We start from the raw sequence: 19,287 nt of genomic DNA on the forward strand, positions 1-19,287 counted from the left end.
GCAATTTACACCTCCATGTGTGGAGATTGAGTGGTGGCAGTTGACTGCTTTCGATCTCCCACTTGAGTTTGTGATGTTATCCTCACGACCAGGCGTCCCATTTACCCTGGGCATTTGGACAAATTTGTGGTCTGGTGTGGCGTCTGCAATACAGTACCCTTGGGAGACAATTTGTTGAATTTGTTTGTTTGTTTTTGTCTTTGGCCCAGCAAGGTCTTGCAGTGAGCTCTATTAAAGGTTATCTCACTGTCCTTTCAACCAAACAGACCGAACAGGCAAAATGCACTTCCTGTTGACCCTGACAAAGCAGTAGTGTTTTGTGAACCTGTGCACTGACGCTCCCATTGTAGCCTGACAGAAGTTCTGAACAGGCACTCCACATGCCAACACAGTGGTAACAGCCTTGGCCCTGGTGGATTAAGCCCTCAGTCCCTTAGGAACCTGCTTCCTGGACAATACGTGGTAGATCTTAAAGCAGCAGTCTATCCACCTGGACAAAGTCCTGGTCCTCAACAACAGTTTGTCTAGGAAAAAGATGGCTGCATCTTGAGTCTTGAACTCACTCATGCAGCAAGCCGAAGTGATCAGTGAGGGAAACAGTTTTGAATGTCATATGATGCAACAATCACCTGTGCACTGACTCGAAGGGGGTGCATATGACAATCTCTGGCCAGACAAGGGGCTTATATTAACTGCTGGCCCCTTGCATTTCTCCTGTTCGGTCCTGCAGGTTTTTTAGATCGGAGCCCACAAAGAAGGTCCTCCACTATGAGAGGAACTGCTTTGGTATCTATTCTAAAGGTGGGTAACCTGCGGTTAGAACTATACATCAGAAGAACAAGTTACTTACTTTCGGTAGCACTTTCTGGTGGATGCTAACCACAGATTTCTTACCGACCTCCTATCTCTCCGTTCTGTAGAGTGGTCTCTTTTTACCATCAAAAAAGGTGCCAAATTGGAGATCTCCACGCTGGTACCTCCCAGGTGTTCGGCACAAAGGGTAAAGAAATAAACTAACATCGACAGGCAGGGATGGTGTTGATATGTGGCTCAATTCTGTCACTTCTGGGACGAAACAAGGCCAGTGCAGAGCCACACTGCACTACCTAAAAGTGTGCTGGAGCACTCGTGTAAAAAACTTCGAGATCTAGTCTGGCATCTGGGAAATAAGCGGTTAGGATCTGCAACTAGATAGACTATCCATCAAAAAGAAAGTTACTGAAGGTAAAGAACTTGTTCATTTCTACTTTAATTTATTGAAACAGACGAAATTTCCTTGTGAAAGTATACGGGGAAAGGAGGAATCAACCTGTGAATGGAACGTGGAATTTCTCAATTAGCCCTTGTAACACCTCTTTCCTTAGTGGTCTGTCAGTGTCCAACTTGTAGTGCCCTGGATTTCCTCCTTCCTTGAAGTTACCGGTCCCCCTGGTATTAGTAACTCTGGTGAGGGAAATCCAACCCATTTACTGGACCACTTATAATGAGGGCCATGGTGAAATAAGCATCATAGTAACAGTAAAAAATTATAATGTTCTGTCATTTATACCTAATTTTTATCCAAATCAATTTACAAACCTCTTTTTTTATGTGCAGTTCGATACTAGTTTTCTCTAACTAGAACTAATCAGTATATGAGCTAGATGTGGTGTAAGCATGGTAATTTGTTTTGTTTTTGTAAGCTTTCACAGGATGCTGCAATGAAAGGACTAGCCTAGTGGATAATGTGCTTTATGTAATTGATTTGTGATGTTTGCCCTGCGTGCCATTCCGTTTCCATCAACCTTTTTCCCCGCTAGATTGGTTTATTGCCCATGGAGAGATTTAAGTTTCAAATATTCACTGTAGCATATATGCATGTATTAGTGACATTTAAAAAGTATCACTCTTGTGACTTCTCTTTCTTGAGTCATTGTTGGAATATGGATTGCTGAGTGTGTTTAAAAAAGACACCAGCATTTACAATTTTGGTGATGGAAAACCTGGACAAAATGGTTGTTTTGCCAATGCAGACATGATTAAACTGCTGTCAACAAACAAAACTGAAACATATTGACCTATATCAAGCCTACCGCTTCCCAACCATTAGCCAATATATCCCCTGAGGTCTGCCTTACCTCCACTTTTCAGAATGCTATAACAGCGTGCTATGACCTACCCAAAACCAACACAATACGACTCTTCTTAGCCAAAGGGTGTCTTACTTGCCCCATCACGCGACAGGGCATCTCATGAACTCGTCACTCAGTTTACAAATCATTTACATTGGCAGTACTAGCTCCTTCCCTCAAGAAACCCACACTTTTCACATTACCCACTCCATCATTAACTACTAACCACTAGCTGTAGCACTCAGTATATCAGGAAGACATGGTAGGAGCCCATCCATAAGACTTTCTAGAAACAAAACACATTATCGACTGCTGCCAGGCATCTAACTTAAACGTGGGATTATAGCTTCTCTTACCTCTGTTTGCAACTACATGTTTGCTAATGCAGAGGAAATCATTCTCACCACAGCTTTTTGAGATGTCTTGATGTCCTAATGTTATGTTCTGCAGAAGAATTTTTTCCAGATGTCTTTGATGCAACACTCAGCAGGTAGGAAATAGCATATGAGAACTCTTCCATGGTAAGTCATTGAACTTGTGACAAGCCACCAGGGAACAAACATAGAGAAGTCATATCTGATTCCAGTTGCAGTGCCAGTGTCGGCAAAGGCCCACTACACTGGTTGTAAGGTCTCCTTCCCCTAGATGTCTTGGTGTTGCTTTTTTGGGGGGGGGGGGGGCAAACATGCTTGATCTGATAGATACTACTAGCTGCAGATTCCTTAACGTAGAATTATCCCCAGGCGTGAGACTGGACCCAGAAAACTTTCTTTGCCCCAGCATCTCTGCATGCTGGGGGGCGGTACCACGCGTCTCCGCCCTGACATACGTGGGCATGACATCAGCGAGGTCACATAAGCCCCACCCTGTCGTGCTGACATCAGTTTCCTTCTTTTCCGCGTGCAACGCGGACCCGGATCGTGTCCCTGCCCTGTTTTCAGGCCGACTTTTCACGCTTTTGCGTGGTGAGACAGTGTGCAAATGCCTTCGGGCTTTAAGACGTGCTCGTCTTGCGCGCGTCAGATGTCGTGACGGACCCTCATCCTATTTGCATGTGGTGTTTGGGCGAGCACCATGATTCCACAGACTGCGACGCTTGCCAGCATCTGAAGCCTAAGTCCCAGCGGGAGCATCGGATGAATCTCCTCTCAGCCCGGTTGTCCAGATCTGTGTCGTCTCTGCGTCTGTCCCCGCGGAAGGGTCCCAGAATCGCCGCTTCCGGCATCGCCCGTCACCGAGGCCCCTAGGGCGTCGCTCGCCCATTGGTAAGTCTTATAGCTTGTCTCCGAGGCCTGGTCCCCGCTCTGTGGAGGGCGTGGGTTCTCCGCAGGACATGCGGCCTCATTCGTCGCCACCCTACCCGCCGTTTCCCGGCGCCTGGGCGACTAGGGATCAAATGGAGGCCTATGCTGCGGCTCTGAAGGCTTCCATGGCCCCTCCTCATCCTGGGACGTCAGTGGATCCCTTGCCACGTGCGGGGCCTTCCGTGGCATCGCCGGCGGCTCCGGTGCAGACGGGCTCAGCTTCAGGTTCTGGAGGTGTGGTGTCGTCGGGGTGCGGCCCTACGGGGTTCCCCTCTTCGGCCCACGGCGCCTCAGCCTCGCCGCAAACCCCTGAGGGGGACCCTGTGGTGTCGCGGGAGGCCGCCGGTACTCGCGGCTCGCCCCCGAGTCCTCCTTGGTCTTCTGGGCTGGCGGCGGCCTTGCCAGAAGCCGAGCTGATGCCGTTCAGGCGCTGACTGCTGTTGAACCTGGCGGCGGCGCGGGTGCTGGCTAGGGGCCGGGCGCGTTTCCGGGTCCCTCTCGTCTCTCCATGCAGGCAGCTGCTTCGTCGGAGGTCGAGTCGGCACAGTTCTTTCGCCGCTCCAGAGCCGGCCCGCCCGCCCCATTCTCCTAGGGTGCAAGTAGTGGAAGAGGTCGTCTCGACGTCCCCTCCGGCGCCGGTCGACCTCACGCCGGCGCCTGCGGCGGACTCCACGGCGTCGTGTTTGCGTTGGGTCGTCGACTCTTCTCCGAAGGCCCCCTCCTCCCCGGAGGCTCGTTAACTTTTTGACTCTTCTTCCCTGGAGACGCCGCGTTGTGGCTTTTTCCCCGGCGTCTTCCGGGGAGGGCTCTTCGCCTTCCCCGCTGCCACAGCCTTCCCCAGAGGCACCTCAGGTCCCCCACTCGTCTGTCAATCTTCCACCATTCGGGGCTGGCCATTTCTTCCTCCAGCTGTATTTGGGGATGGCAGGCTTAGTTTACAGCCGTCGCCCATGGAGGAATTGCTTTCCCCCCCCCCCTCGACGCCCTACGGAGGCGTGTGCCTCCTTTGCCCGGGCCATTTCCACGGCCGCTGGCATTTTGCACATGGGCGTCCCTGCCACCCCATTCCCTACGGACCATTTGCTGGAGGTTCTCCATCAGTGCTCTGGTGGACGGGAGCTGCTTCTTCCTTTCGAAGCTTCACTCCATAATTCCCTTCTGGGGGCCTGGGGACGTCCTGCCACGGGGGATCCGGTTCCCCAGTCGCTCCTCCACCGCCACCGTCCTACTCCACACGACCCAGTCTGCCTTTCTTTCCACCCTTCTACCCAGGGCCTTCTTCTGCAGACTGCTTTTCCTTCCCTACCTTTAGTGTTGTTTCCTCCGTCACGGAAGGCCCAATGGCTAGATTCATGAGGGCGGAACCGCTTTGCTTCCTCTAGTGCTGCTTTGCGAGCACTCAACATGCTTTGTGTGTTGGCCAGGGCTACTTCCAGCTTGTGGAATTCAGTGGCGTCCCTTCTGTCTTCTGCCTCTCCGGAAGATGTCTCCACTGACCTGCGACGCCATGTGCTGGATGGCCGGGAGCTGGCCGCGTTTATTCTTCGTTCGGCCCTGGATGTTTCTGATGCTCTTGGCTGCACAATGCCAAGTTCAGTGGCTCTCCGTCGCCATGCTTGGCTGAGGGATAGCGTTTCCCTGAGAATGTGAGGTAGCGTCTCATTGACCTGCCCTTTGATGGGGTGCTTTTGTTTAAAACCCATTCAGCAGCTCCTTGTGAGGCTCCGTCCTCCTCCTCCCCCCCCACCCCAACCCCTCCCCCCAAACTTGGCTTGCCGGTCCTCTGCTGCTTTATGGGCGGCGTTGTTTGGTTGATCTGCAGTGCCTTCAGGTCCTTAAGTTGCCCCCTTTGTGCTGTTGGCTGCTGATACAGCCCCTTCGGATTTTGTGGTTCTTTGGTTGTGATCCACCCATGTGTGTCCTCAGGTTGAGCCTTCTGTGTGTTTTTTGATTGGCTGATTGACAAGCCGTCTGTGGTTCTATCTGCAGGTCCTTTATGTTCTGTCCTCTTCTGCGGGATTTTTCCCTAAGGTGTTCCCATGTTTTCTTGGGACGTATCGTACACTAACTTTATGTTCTGGTCTTCTGCTGCGGGTTTTTCCCTAAGAGGTGTTGCCATGTTTTAGTGGGCCGTATCATACCCTATGTGGGAAGGTATGGTCCCCCCTTTTTTGGGTTCCCTACCTTTCCTGGCGTCACTGTATATTGCTGGTGCGATCTCTCTTGTCTTGTCGGGGCGCAGCTTGCGCTGCTACAGGTTCTGTCATTCTCAGTGTTCGCTACATCGCTTGACCAGTCTGGCATGCAGTCTACAGTGTTGTGTTGTGGCGTTTCCGCCTTCCTGTCCGGCGTTTCGGCCTGGTCCTCTGTCTGGTGTTCCAGGGGGGCTAGGTTTCTCCTGTCTTTCCTGTGTTCTGGTTGACGGCTTGGGTCCGTCCTCCGTGTCTCTCCTCTTTCTCTTCCGGCTGGTCCCACTTCTCTTCATGGGTCAGTGTGTATGGAACAATCCTCCTTTGGGGATTGTTCTGAATTTCCCTGGCCTCTGCCCTCGGCTTGCACCTGGTTTGTTCTAGGTGCACTGCTCCATGGTGTTGTCAGCTGCGCACACCACTCCCTTGTGCCCTGCCTCTTGTTCTGCTGGGGCTTTGCGCACCTGTGCCTTTCTTCTTACACCTGCGTTTCTCGGCTGTGGAACCGTTCCTGCCTTGTCTGCTTCCTGCAGCTGATGCTTGTTCGGCTGTCCCCTATCGCTGTGTGTTTTCCTACGGCAGGCTCTGCCTCCGGTTCTACCTCTTCTCCCTGGAGTTGGGGTGGTTCATTTCCTCCTGGGTGCTCCTCTGCGGCTGTCTGTCCCTATGAGGGTTTGTGGCAGTTGCCCCTTGGATGGGCTTGGGGTCTCCTAGTCTTCCCTTCACCTTGTTCTTGCTTACTTCTGCTTGGTAAGGGCTGGGCCACCATTCTTGTCCCCGTAACACGTCCCCTGCTGGGGCCCTGTGTTTCTTCCTACTGGGGGGACTCTCTCGCAGGCCCTCCTCCCCTCTGGGTATGACTAGGGTATCTATTCTACGTTAAGGAATCTGCGGCTAATAGTCTCTATCAGATGTACAAGATACTTCGGTAACAATGTATCTGGTAGAGACGATTCTAGCCGCAGATTCCTTCACGGCCCGCCCTTCCTCCCCGTCCTGCAAGGACCTTCAGTTTGGGTTTCTGCACTCATCTCCCTCCGGGTGGCTTGTCTTCTGTGGGTCTCCGCTTCGCTTCCTCCCGGCCAGGATGCTTGGTTCTGCTTGATTGTTCCACCCCTTTCCTTGTGATGCATGGTCGGTTGGTTCATGTGTGCTTCTGCATCTCTCCACCTGGGGTTTTCTCCAGTGTAGGGGCCTACTTTTACTTTTTCCCTTTACTTGCTTGGGGTTTCTGATTCGTTTGAAGTCCTCTACGTTTTTTTTTTGTTTTTTTTTTTTTGCCTGTACCTCGGCCTTTTTCACTCCTTTCAGGGGATACGGCCCTCCTTGAGGGTGTCGTCTGGGGGTGAATTGCTGTTACTCCTCTGTTCCGGGCTTGTTGCCCTTCACTGTTGTGGATTGTGCTTGCAGTCTCTCTCTCTCTCTCTCTCTCTCTCTCTCTGCTGCTATGGCGTTTTTCACATGCTTTCTGCATCCAGGGAGCATGTCGCCTTAGCTTGCAAGGGTGTTCCTCAGAGCGGTGCGCTGCTCTTTCCCTGCTATGGCTTTCATCGCTATGGTTTTTTGTACCTTTAGTGCTTGGCACTTTTCCAACTAGTGCTGTTCCTCACCTTTTGTTTCTCTCTTTTCTGTTTCACTGATTTTTCGCACACTGTTCCCATACTCCACAGTTTTGTTTGTGATGGCTCCGCGTTGTGGTGTGCAAAAATTCTCTGAAGAAAACTGATGTCAGCGCGCCGTGGTGGGGCTTATGTGACCTCGCTGATGTCACTCCTGCGTACAACATCAGGGCGGAGTCGCGTGGTACCGCCCCCCCCCCCCCCCGGCGCGCAGTGATGCTGGGGCAAAGAATGTTTTCCGGGTCCAGTCTCACACCTGGGGATAATTCTACGTTAAGGAATCTGCGGCTAGAATCGTCACTACAGGTAAGTAACTTGTACGTTAATGCATATCTGATGACCACAGTAGCGTGACTTCACCAATGTAACTCTAAACTAAAGACGTTTTAGGCTGCTCTGAGAGGTAATACGTTTTTACATGCTGCATTCAGGTGACATTCTAGTAGGCTTAGAACATTCAAGTTCAGAGAAATATATTCAAAATATTTGTTTGGGTAGTCCCCTTTCTTTCCTCTTTTTAAGTAGTTTGTGATTCAAAATGTTGTACGTCTTCCCTGCTCTTTTTAAATAAACTAAATCTTCAATGGGGTGGCCACAAGGATTTTATCTTTCGACACTTATTTTTCAAAAAATGGAGTATACAAAATTGCTTATCCAATACAGCATGCACATGTGATAAAGATCCAGTGCTGTAAGGAAGCACTTATCGGTCACTACAGCATCAATCTCTATCATAGTTTTGTCTGCGAACGACCCTCTCATATTGCACACCTTTCCTTGGAGAGCTAAAGGTGGCCACAAAAGGCAGAGCTAAGGTATACACTTTGTTGGAAAAAGTTCTAAAAAGTGAGGCACATAAACTAGTGTATAAGTCTGCCTTTCATATTGCATTGTTAGGCTTACCAAGGATTTTATGAAATCATGGAATCTATGAAAGACTGTCTAATTTGTAGAGAGAAAATAGCTTTCCAAGTATCATTATGTTCGAGGCATGTGGGCTGCTGAATTCATATCTGTGCATAGATCGCCGCCTAGTGTTGGGTCCGGATGTTTGCACGTTGTTGTCCTGGAAGAGTCTTCGAAGTATCCTTGGATAGGTGACTCCTCCCCTGGACTACAGTGCGCATGGGCATCCTCTCCATCCTCAGATTGTTTTTTTCCGCCATTGGGTTCGGATGTGCTATCTTAGCTCAAGTTAGGAAAATATTTTTTCGAGGCCAAAAGGCCTTTAGTTCGCGTCGGTACTGTTTATCGATCGGGTTTCGATAGAATTTGTTAGTTTACTAACTTTCAGCACCGACTGCTTTCGCATTTACCTGTCCATCGACGACTTCGACGATGGAATCCAGGACGCCGTTCAAAAGGTGTCCGGTATGCAATGCGAAGTACCCACACATCGACGTCCATCCGGTGTGCAACAAATGCCTTTCGCCGGACCACGACGAATCAACATGCATGGCCTGTGCCCGGTTCCGCTCGAAGAAGACTCTGCGGAATCGACGAGCGGCGAGACTCGAGGCGCAGCACGCGGCACCGGCCCCGACAGACATCTTCGGCGAGGCCGAGGACGTCGAGGAATTGGAAGTCTTGCCCTCCAGTCCCGTTTCCGAACACGAACCCGGATCGGACGAGGAAGACGAGTCACTCTTCCACAGAGGTGAAGACGACACCGAGGTAGGAGACGACGAGGAGGCCTTCGGGGCCGAAGAAAGTAGCTCCAATGATGAACAAGGCCTACCTGTTCAAACCGTTCAAACACCAGTGCCACAGCCTATGGCTCCGGTCGAGGGATCGCCTTCGGGCCTTACCCGAGACCCATCCCGCAGTTCTTCGGCCCCGCCCTCGGGCCCGGCCTCGGACGTTCAGCGGCAGCCATTACTACATAAACAGGCTGGTTTCCCTATCACAAAACCGAAACCGAAAGCTGCTCAGGTTCCACCGAAACCGAAACTGAAAGTAGCGCTGGTCGGATCGAGGCCTTCGACGCCAGCGCACCGCGTCGGCACCGACCGCACCAAGAGGGACTTCGGTGCCGAACTTGAGGCGGGCGACGTTGGAGTCGACAAACGGAAAAAAGCCATCGGCACCGACAAACCTGCTCGGCTACCGGCACCGACGACACCAAGGGCCGTACCGCCTGCTGTGTCTCACATCGCTCCCTCGACGACACCTAAGCCTCAGGTATCGAAGACTTCGACGGTGATCTCTTCACCCCGACTCGATGACCCTCCGGCACCGAAAAAATCTACGGCCGCCTCTACGAGCCTGGCCGGTGCCAAAGCCTCGAAGGCGCCCCAAGTACGACCTGGTGTGACGCAAGGCAGCAAAACCACACCTGTCCTCCAGGACACGTCGGGCTCCGGTTCGGTCGGAGCTCCCGCAGCCTCTTCGGTGCCGACCAACATTACCTTCGGCTTGCCTCCGTCAACAATCCCAAAAATGTTCCAACTCAGGACACGGGTCACCCAACCTACGGTCACACCTGCTGAGACGTCTCCAGCACGTATCATCGACGCCGGCACTGGCAGAATGATTCTCCAGGACCGAAGGATAACTTCGGAGCCGCCATTGGACCCTTTCAGGATCCCACTAAAAAGGAAGTTGCCTGCAGAATCGGAACCTCTCCTTTATGAACCCTTCCATTCATCCTACCAGGATCCACACCGGTTCTCCCCCACACGCTCCGACACAGACGCATTGGAGGACTACATGGCTGACCAAGTCCCCTACCATGTAGACACGGACCCTGATGACCAGCAGGACCCTGATCAAACTTGGGGCGACCCTGCAGACCCCAGTGCACCTCTCGATGCACAGGATCCACAACTCTATGGGGCAAAGACATCTCCTACGGAGGATACTGCAGCGTTCAATGCTCTTATCGAACGTGCTGCCAATAACCATGGGGTGCAGCTTCACTCTGATACCATCGAAGATGACTTTCTAATGGACACCTTTGCATCCTCAGAAAGACATGTAAAGACTCTGCCAATGTTGAAGGGGGTCCTCAAACCAGCCAAGGACATTTTCAAAGAACCCACCAGGGCACGAGTGATAAACCCCAGGATTGATAAAAAATACAGATCAGCACCTGGGGATCCTACTTACATCAGAGGACAATTACCACTCGACTCCATCGTCGTAGCGAATGCACGCAAGAGGGCACACTCGCAAACAACAGGTGACGCTCCTCCCCCGGACAAAGAGTCCAAGGTGTTAGAAACCTCTGGCAAGCGAGTTGCCGCCCAAGCTGCCAACATATGGCGCATAGCCAACACTCAGGCGCTCCTTGCTCGCTATGATAGAGCGCACTATGACACACTTGAGCAAATATTCCAACATCTCCCTGACCAGTTCAAGGAAGGCGCAGAAATGCTCATCAGAGAAGGACAGCTACTAACGAACGCTTCCATCAAATGCGCACTAGATGTTGCAGACACGGCTGCCAGAGCCATAAACACAAGCGTCATGTTGCGACGACATGCCTGGCTACGGATCTCAGGATTCAAGCCTGAGGTACAAAACAATATACTGAACCAGCCCGTCAACCCCGACTATTTATTCGGGCCAGAGGTTGACACCACCCTCGAAAAGATAAAAAAGGATACGGACACTGCAAAGTCCATGGGCGCACTACAAACTCAGTCCTTTCGGAGCGGCTCCTTTCGTCGCCCCGGAAACAAGGGAGCAGGTAGAGGACAGGGGTCACAACAAACATATAACAAAGGCAATACACAGACCACCTATGATAAAAACACCCGAGGTGGATATCGTGGCTCCAGCACAAAGGGCAGAGGACGCGGCTACGGCAACACCAGGTCCTCCCCCAAGAACAAGCAGTGACGCCCTCTCCCTTCCTCCCGACCACATAACACCTGTCGGGGGAAGGCTACAAAGGTTCCTGTCCACGTGGAATTCCATCACCACGGACAGGTGGGTCAAAGATATTATAAAATACGGTTACTGTCTGGAGTTAACCTCCACTCCACCCACAATACCACCAAGAAGCCGTCCTATGTCCTCAGAGCACTTAACGCTCTTACAGCAAGAAGTGCAAAGTATGCTTCTAAAAGGCGCTATAGAGGTCGTACCCATCCACGAGCAGGGTGCGGGAGTGTACTCCCTCTACTTCTTAATTCCAAAAAAGGACGGGTCGCTCAGACCTATATTGGACCTGAGACCCCTGAACCAGTACATTCTTTCAGAGCACTTTCATATGCTCACTCTACAGCAAGTCCTTCCGCTTCTCAAGCAGGGAGACTTCCTAGCCACACTGGACCTCAAGGATGCGTACTTTCATATACCCATCCACCCCTCACACAAAAAATACCTCAGGTTCACTGTTCAGGGGCAGCACTATCAGTTCAAAGTCCTTCCCTTCGGCGTGACAACAGCGCCCAGGGTTTTCACGAAGTGCCTCGCTACGGTGGCAGCACATCTACGGAGGCAGCATATACACGTCTACCCCTACCTAGACGACTGGCTCGTTCAAGCGAAGTCAGCCCAGCAATGTGCAAGCCACATGTCCCGCACCATTCACCTTCTTCACAGTCTGGGATTCTCATTGAATTATCCAAAGTCCCATCTCCAGCCCGCACACGTACAACAGTACCTAGGTGCGACTATAGACACTCTGGCGGCCACAGCTCAGCCAAATTTAGTGAGGATCGACAGCATACAACTGCTGATCTCCAAATTCAAACCCAATCACTCACTTCCAGCGCGAGTGTTCATGCAGTTGATAGGCATGATGGCCTCCTGCATCTTCATAGTCCCGCACGCGAGATTACATATGCGCCCACTTCAGGAGTGCCTAGCACGTCAGTGGAATCAGGCTCAAGGACAGTTAAAGGACCTAGTGTTGGTGAGCGGTCGGGCATACAACTCTCTGCATTGGTGGAATCCACAAAACCTTTGCAAGGGCCGACCGTTCCAAGAGCCTGTCCCACAAATAGTACTGACAGCGGACGCGTCTCTCCAGGGATGGGGAGCTCATGTACTCCACTACACAGTGCAAGGACTATGGACAACACAACAAAAGAAGTTGCACATCAACCTTCTGGAATTGATGGCAATCTTCCTAGCCATGAAGGCGTTCAAAGTACATCTATGCAACAAGGTCGTGTTGATCCGGACGGACAACATGACCGCAATGTACTACATACAGAAACAGGGAGGCACACACTCTCCACAGTTGTCTCATCTGGCTCAGAGCATGTGGAAGTGGGCCATTCAAAGGAACATGTTCCTCATGGCGGAACACCTCCCTGGCAAGGACAACCAGATGGCGGATCTGCTCAGCAGACACAGCCACCAAATGCACGAGTGGGAGTTACACCCATCAGTACTCCAACCGTACTTTCAGCAGTGGGGTCATCCGGAGATAGACCTATTCGCGACAAGCGAAAACGCAAAATGCCCAAGCTTCGCCGCCAGATTCCCACATCCGCAGTCGCAGGGCAATGCGATATGGATGAACTGGTCCGGCAGATTTGCGTACGCTTTTCCCCCAGCGCCATTGATACCGCTAGTGGCCCGCAAACTCCGACAACACTCCCTGACACTCGTCCTAGTTGCTCCCACGTGGGCACGCCAGCCGTGGTACACCACCTTCCTCGAACTTTCCGTGGTGCCGCATCAAAGGCTGCGGATCAAACCCGCGCATTTGACGCAGAACCATGGAGAGGTTCAGCACCCAGATCCGCAACAGCTGAATCTGGCGATCTGGCTCCTGAAGTCCTAGAGTTTGGCTATCTCAACCTGCCACCTGACTGTATGGACATCATCAAGGAGGCCAGGAGACCCACTACCAGAGCTTGCTATGCAGCCAAATGGAAAAGGTTCGTCATTTATTGCGGAAATAATGACATCAACCCGCTGGACGCATCCATCCAAAACATCATCTGTTATCTCTTACACCTATATCGATGCAATCTGGCGTACACCTCTATACGTGTCCATTTGACCGCAATATCAGCCTATCTGCAAACCAGGCAGCACCTCTCTCTATTCAGAGTGCCTGCCATCAAAGCATTCTTGGAAGGGCTCAAACGAGTCATTCCACCTAGTCACCCACCGGCTCCAATGTGGAACCTCAACTTGGTCCTCACACGCCTGATGGGTCCACCCTTTGAACCTCTACACTCATGCGAGATTCAATTCCTTACCTGGAAAGTGGCCTTCCTAGTAGCGATCACTTCCCTCAGAAGAGTTAGTGAACTCCAGGCACTAACCGTTCAAGAGCCATTTATTCAGGTTCACGCTAACAGGGTCGTACTACGTACCAACCCCAAGTTCATGCCCAAGGTAATATCACAGTTCCACATGAACCAGACTATTGAACTGCCCGTTTTCTTCCAAAACCCACAAACTGTTGCAGAAAGGGCACTACATACACTAGATGTACGGAGGGCCCTCATGTACTACATCGACAGGACTAAACCATTCAGGAAGACAAAACAACTGTTCGTTGCCTTTGCCCCACACCACAAAGGTAACGCCATCTCCAAAGCAGGGATAGCCAGATGGATAGTTAAGTGTATTCAAATCTGTTATCAAAAGGCAAAACGCACATTAACTATTCCACCACGAGCCCACTCAACACGTAAGTTGGGGGCTTCCATGGCCTTCCTAGGAAATATTCCCCTGCATGATATATGCAGAGCAGCCACATGGTCCACTACACACACATTTACAAAACACTATTGCGTAGATGTGCAGTCAAAACAGCAGGCAGCTGTAGGACAGGCTGTTCTCAAAACACTTTTTCAGACCGCTGCAGCTGGCACGGGTAGCCGCCGCTAATAGAGGGCACTGCTATGTATTCTATGCACAGATATGAATTCAGCAGCCCACATGCCTCGAACTGAATATGCTACTTACCAGTATGCATCTGTTCTTGGCATGTAGGGCTGCTGACATTCATATCGCCCTCCCTCCTCCCCGGCGCCTGTCGCAGCTGCAGCTCTCAGAATTACTGCAAGCATGGTCATCACTTTCTGTATCTACTCCATCACTGCCACAATGGCGAAAAACAATCTGAGGATGGAGAGGATGCCCATGCGCACTGTAGTCCAGGGGAGGAGTCACCTATCCAAGGATACTTCGAAGACTCTTCCAGGACAACAACGTGCAAACATCCGGACCCAACACTAGGCGGCGATCTATGCACAGATATGAATGTCAGCAGCCCTACATGCCAAGAACAGATGCATACTGGTAAGTAGCATATTCAAACCCTCGGCCCTGCCCACCTGATCTTCCACACAAAATTGAACAACTGCATTATCCTTGATCCTAGGGAACAACAGAAGTAATGTACTTCCTATACGAGATGTGAAAAGAAAGGGCGTGCATACTTCTGTCGTTAGTCACCATGAGGGTGTCAAGAAATAATCTAGGAAGTTATACTTATTTAAGAAATTCCAAAATCTTAGGATGTTTTTCACAACTTTTGTCCTTTAATTAAGTGCAGACAGTGCAATTTCTTTCCCCTTTGTAAATAGGCCTTTTCAGTGCTGGGGTGGTTTTCAGTCGCCAGATCTTTCCATGATTCTTGCTTATTACACTTGGCACTAGTCACACTAATACCACCGATGTTGCTTTGAAAAATTAAAATGTTATTTCATGGTGCGATACTAGAAGAAAGTATCTTGTGTATATTTAATGTTCTCGTTTACTGAATGTGTAAAATTGTTGCTTTCTTTTTAGATCAACAGAGGACATATGACAACAGAGGCCAAAAGAGCTGCAAAGATGGAGAAAAAGATGAAAATTTTGCTTGGTGGTTACCAGTCACGGGCAATGGGACTTATCAAACAGCTAAATGAGTTGTGGGATCAGATAGAACAAGCAAATATCGAAATGGGTACATTTGAGGAATTAAAGAAACACGAAGATATTGCCATTCCAAGAAGACAAGAGGTAACAATCACTTATAGTGTATACGGAATTGCTGTACACACTATTGCTTTGAGTTAATTCACTAAAATATCTGATCCATGAATAATAATTAACAACATATATTACTGTTGTGATGGTTAAGGACAAGCAAATATTCAGCATAGCAAGCACAAAAACAGAAAGCTAGAATTGTCAATTTTTCACAGTGTTTGTAACCGAGTGCTCTTTACAAGTGTTCCTGAGTATTGCTGACTTAGATGGATACAAAATTCTTGGTATTGTACCCTAGAAGCAATGTTCCATCGTTGAGACAAGCATATTGATGTGCATGTATATTGTATGAATTTTCCAGCATTGCATCTTTCACAGATTCACATGCTTGAATCATTCCCAGCCATTGGGGTGTAAATCCCACATTAATGTTACAAAAGTAGTATGAAAATATAACAGGCCTTAAAATATTATCACTTCAGTAGCCCTCATTTCAAAAGAGCCCAAGTCCAGTCATTGAGGTGAAAGTGCACAGGCTGACACCCCTTCCAGAGTCCCATCTCACCTCAGATTTCTAATGCACGCCATGTGTAAAGGGAGACCCCAAAGCTTTGCTTTCTCTTCAGACATATGTCTACATTTTATTCCAGAAATCCTTCTCAAGCATTATTATAAAAGGAGAACTTCCAGAAAACATTAATTGAGCAGGACAACTATATAATCCAGTGGATCCAATCACAACGCCCACCTGTGGATTCTCTGCCAGTTGCTATCTGGTTTCATGTCAGTTTGAGTGTTGAGTCATTCACCACTGCATCTAGATTAGGTGAGAAAGGAGCATTTTTCTCAAATGGCATCCTCTTTAAAAAAAAAAAGAAATCTCTTCACAATATGTGAGATTTGGGGCAAAATTAGGGTTTATTCTGATTGTATACACTCAATCCGTATATTTTTTCAACACCCAGATCAAGACTAACATCTCCAGATATTTTTCGTCCACAATCCTCAACGACCGCAATGGAAGGTGCCTGGGGTGGCTACAGGTCTAAGTCTAAGGCCGCCTCTTCTGGTGACGAAGCAGTCCAGAGCATACTCCTTGAGAAGAAGGCCGTGCATAAATGCTTTCTGGACACTGCCAAATGAGCGAAAAAATATACTTTTCTGCAGGCAAATTGGCCTTCACCTCCTGTGAGCTCAGGAAAAATCTTTAAAAGGCCCTAATGATGACGAGAAGGCCTGTGTTCTCGCCTGTGCACAAAATCAAGAGGAGATTTTCATCTGTCTTAGTGCCACTATCAGCCTCACCACAGCCAAAGATGTCAAAATTATTGTCAGTGGCATCTCTGCCGAAGGTGAGGCGAGTGACAGTGCCATCCCCAAGCCCCCCTAGAAACTTGTCGAAGAAAAAGAAACCACCTTCTGGTGACAGTACTGTCGAAGGCCATCTTGTTGATGACATTACCAGGCATTACTGCCCGATCGACGGTGGATACCAAAGCAGGAAAAGGGGCACATCCATCAAAAATACTGACAAAACATGTGTCCCGAGCAAGATTTAACTACAGCCACCTGTGACGTAGCTAGAAACTAAGCTGGAGAAGTACTCTGGCCCACACGACCCATGTGGTGATTGACTATTATGCCCACTTACCTGCAGAACCACCAGACCCACCTCACCGGCCTACACCAATCCCCACCCGAACTATTCATCCTGTGCTGCCAGAGATAACGGAACTACCACAACCAATCAGAGACACATGCTCAATGCCATTCCAGGGCCTCTGCTCATATATCACTAGAGCTTATTCCTGTGAATATATGCGATGGCGGTGATCATCATTCTGATGATATAAAAGGAAAACTTTCTGAAAACAGTAGGTCGTTGTGGAAGTGATCGGGACAATTATATAGTCCAACTAGTGGATCCAACAACCTCCGCGGATTCTCTGCCAGTCACTGACAAGTTTTATATCCTTTTTAGGTCGAGACTATAGCGGCAGTGTGCATGCGCTGCTCGCGTTGCGAGGCATGCAGTATTCAGTATGGAGTGGAAGCTCCGCCCATCTTTTTTATTGGCTTAGTTCACAAATGCTGCCTTTTGATTGGTTTTAGACTTGTTAGTCCCTCCTTATGACGGCCATGTCATTTGTATCCTTCCATGGCTACTGGCCCCTTTACTTTGAGTGTTGCACAGTATGTTTTATTTACATTGTGAGTACTATTTTCTTTGCGTGCCTCCCGCAGTTCGTGCCATCCTGCCCCCCCTTTGTGCCTTCTCGCCACGCGCATTCCCGTTTGCAAAGCAATAGGTCTCCAGTAAATGCGAGTCCTATTGCATTGCAAATGCTTGTTGAAAGAGCATCCAGGAGATTTGAGCAACCTATTTCAAGCAATAAAAGTGAGGGATTACTTTGTGACATTTAGGTACAGGCCACAAAATCAGTAACTGTAGCCTACAGGTAAGTAACTTGTGTTTTTTTTATAGCACACAGCGTGCAATGATCAAGTTAAATAGTTTTGGCAAATGTCAAAAACAATGAATGTTAATACTGGTGGGCCTTCAGTATGCTATTGTAGATGCAGAACTCAAAAACTTAGTTGCACTTTTCTGTTAGAAAAGTGAGTACTTTATAAAACAGTGCATATTTTTTTTTTATGTTATGTTAGGTAAATAGGCTTTATGCTATATCCTTTTGTTAATGATAATTACCTGACATCTAATGGTATGGTTCGTATAAAGTCAGTCAGTGGTTCCATCTATTTTTAGCCCAATCTTGGCTAACTGCTTGATGGATTTCCTCCTGGTTTGTTGACAAAGATATCTTGGTTGCTCATTTTCAGGTGTCTGTGATTAGAAGGAATGGCTTGTATTTATGGATGAGATGCGTCATTCTCTCTCTAATTCGTTACATTCTGCCAGAGAGTTTCCTTTCCGCATTTTGTGTTTTTTAAATGTTATGGGGTTATTAGCTATTTTCGTCTATAGAATGGAGTCAAACCCATTCATTTCTTCTCTTTGTGCTGACCATAAACCAACTGGTTATCTTTGAGGAAGGCGAAGATACGCCAAAGTTTTCTGTAACTTGCTTTGAGTTGACCATTGTTGTTGCTGATGTAATTTAAGATTGTGGTGAAATGTAAAAATGGCAGCTGTAAAGACATGTCACATTTTTTTTCCCCTTCTAATTACAGTTCCTTAAAGAAGATGTCCAGCGGCAACAGGAAAGAGAAAAAGAACTTCAGCAACGATTTGCAGATCTTATGCGTGAAAAGGAGATTTTGCAGCCAACTCCTAAGGCTGAACCCATTACTGCTTAAATGCTATTCTTGCACGGACTGAGATTTTAGCACTCTCGTTTGTCTGAAAAATAAAAATAGGTTTTTATTTGGTAACTTATAGGCTCTTAATTGCCGTCACACTCATTTCTGTTTCAAATATGTTTGTTTAATATTAATGTATATTAAATCTTTGGAAACAATTATTTGGACATATGCTCATTTACTATAATACTAGAATCATAGTATGGAATTATGCCATTCCAGTCATTGATTTGGTTTTGGTTGTCTTTGATTCAGTGTTTGCAAACAAATGTTGTCCGCTTTACTTAAGAAATGTTGCCATTATTAAAAATGGGTCGCTGTGTGTTACATGGTAGCAGTGTACTTCAAACTTGACAAATGTGAAAATGACATTCATGCAGTCTTTTGTTTTTTTGGGTATATTTGGAATGTGTGTTATTTGATCTGACATGTTCCTCTTGTTAGAGTTTCTCTATCTGTTTAACAGATAATACAGCAATGGTCATTGATGTATGAATATTGCATTGCAATTTAAATGTTATGTACATGAAAATGTTTATTTCGTGAAGCTATTTTTATAACTGTAAATGCAATAAATCCATGTAAATGTTTTACGGATCGTCCTCCACCAAGTAAATTGTCAGATTATTTGGTGTTTGAAATCAGCATTTGTATTCCATCACTCTGCCTCATTTTTGTGATAACTAACAACGAAATGATAACTACATTTCCGATACCTCTACCTGCAGACTTCAAAATGTGTGCGATGCCTGTAGGGTTGGTTGCTATCTATTGCTGCTGGAAGTGACGTTGGATGGTGTCACCGAAGCTATGTAGCACCCACCCCAGTGCAATTGCGTCAGTTTCTATC

The 19,287-nt window shown here is 48.5% G+C and overlaps 1 protein-coding gene across 1 annotated transcript in view; it reads left to right on the forward strand.

Moving 5' to 3' along the window:
- The window catches only part of CDC5L (cell division cycle 5 like), a 211,680-nt gene extending 192,632 nt beyond the window's left edge, over positions 1-19,048 (forward strand). The window contains exons 15-16 of the mRNA XM_085610524.1: positions 14,934-15,146; positions 18,309-19,048. Coding sequence (XP_085466650.1) covers positions 14,934-15,146; positions 18,309-18,434 — 339 coding nt within the window. The 3' untranslated portion in view covers positions 18,435-19,048. The remainder of the gene's footprint in view (positions 1-14,933; positions 15,147-18,308) is intronic.
- Positions 19,049-19,287: the final 239 nt, after the last annotated feature.

This window comes from Triturus cristatus, chromosome 6 (assembly GCF_964204655.1).
Source record: "Triturus cristatus chromosome 6, aTriCri1.1, whole genome shotgun sequence".
Classification (NCBI taxonomy): Eukaryota; Metazoa; Chordata; class Amphibia; order Caudata; family Salamandridae; genus Triturus; species Triturus cristatus.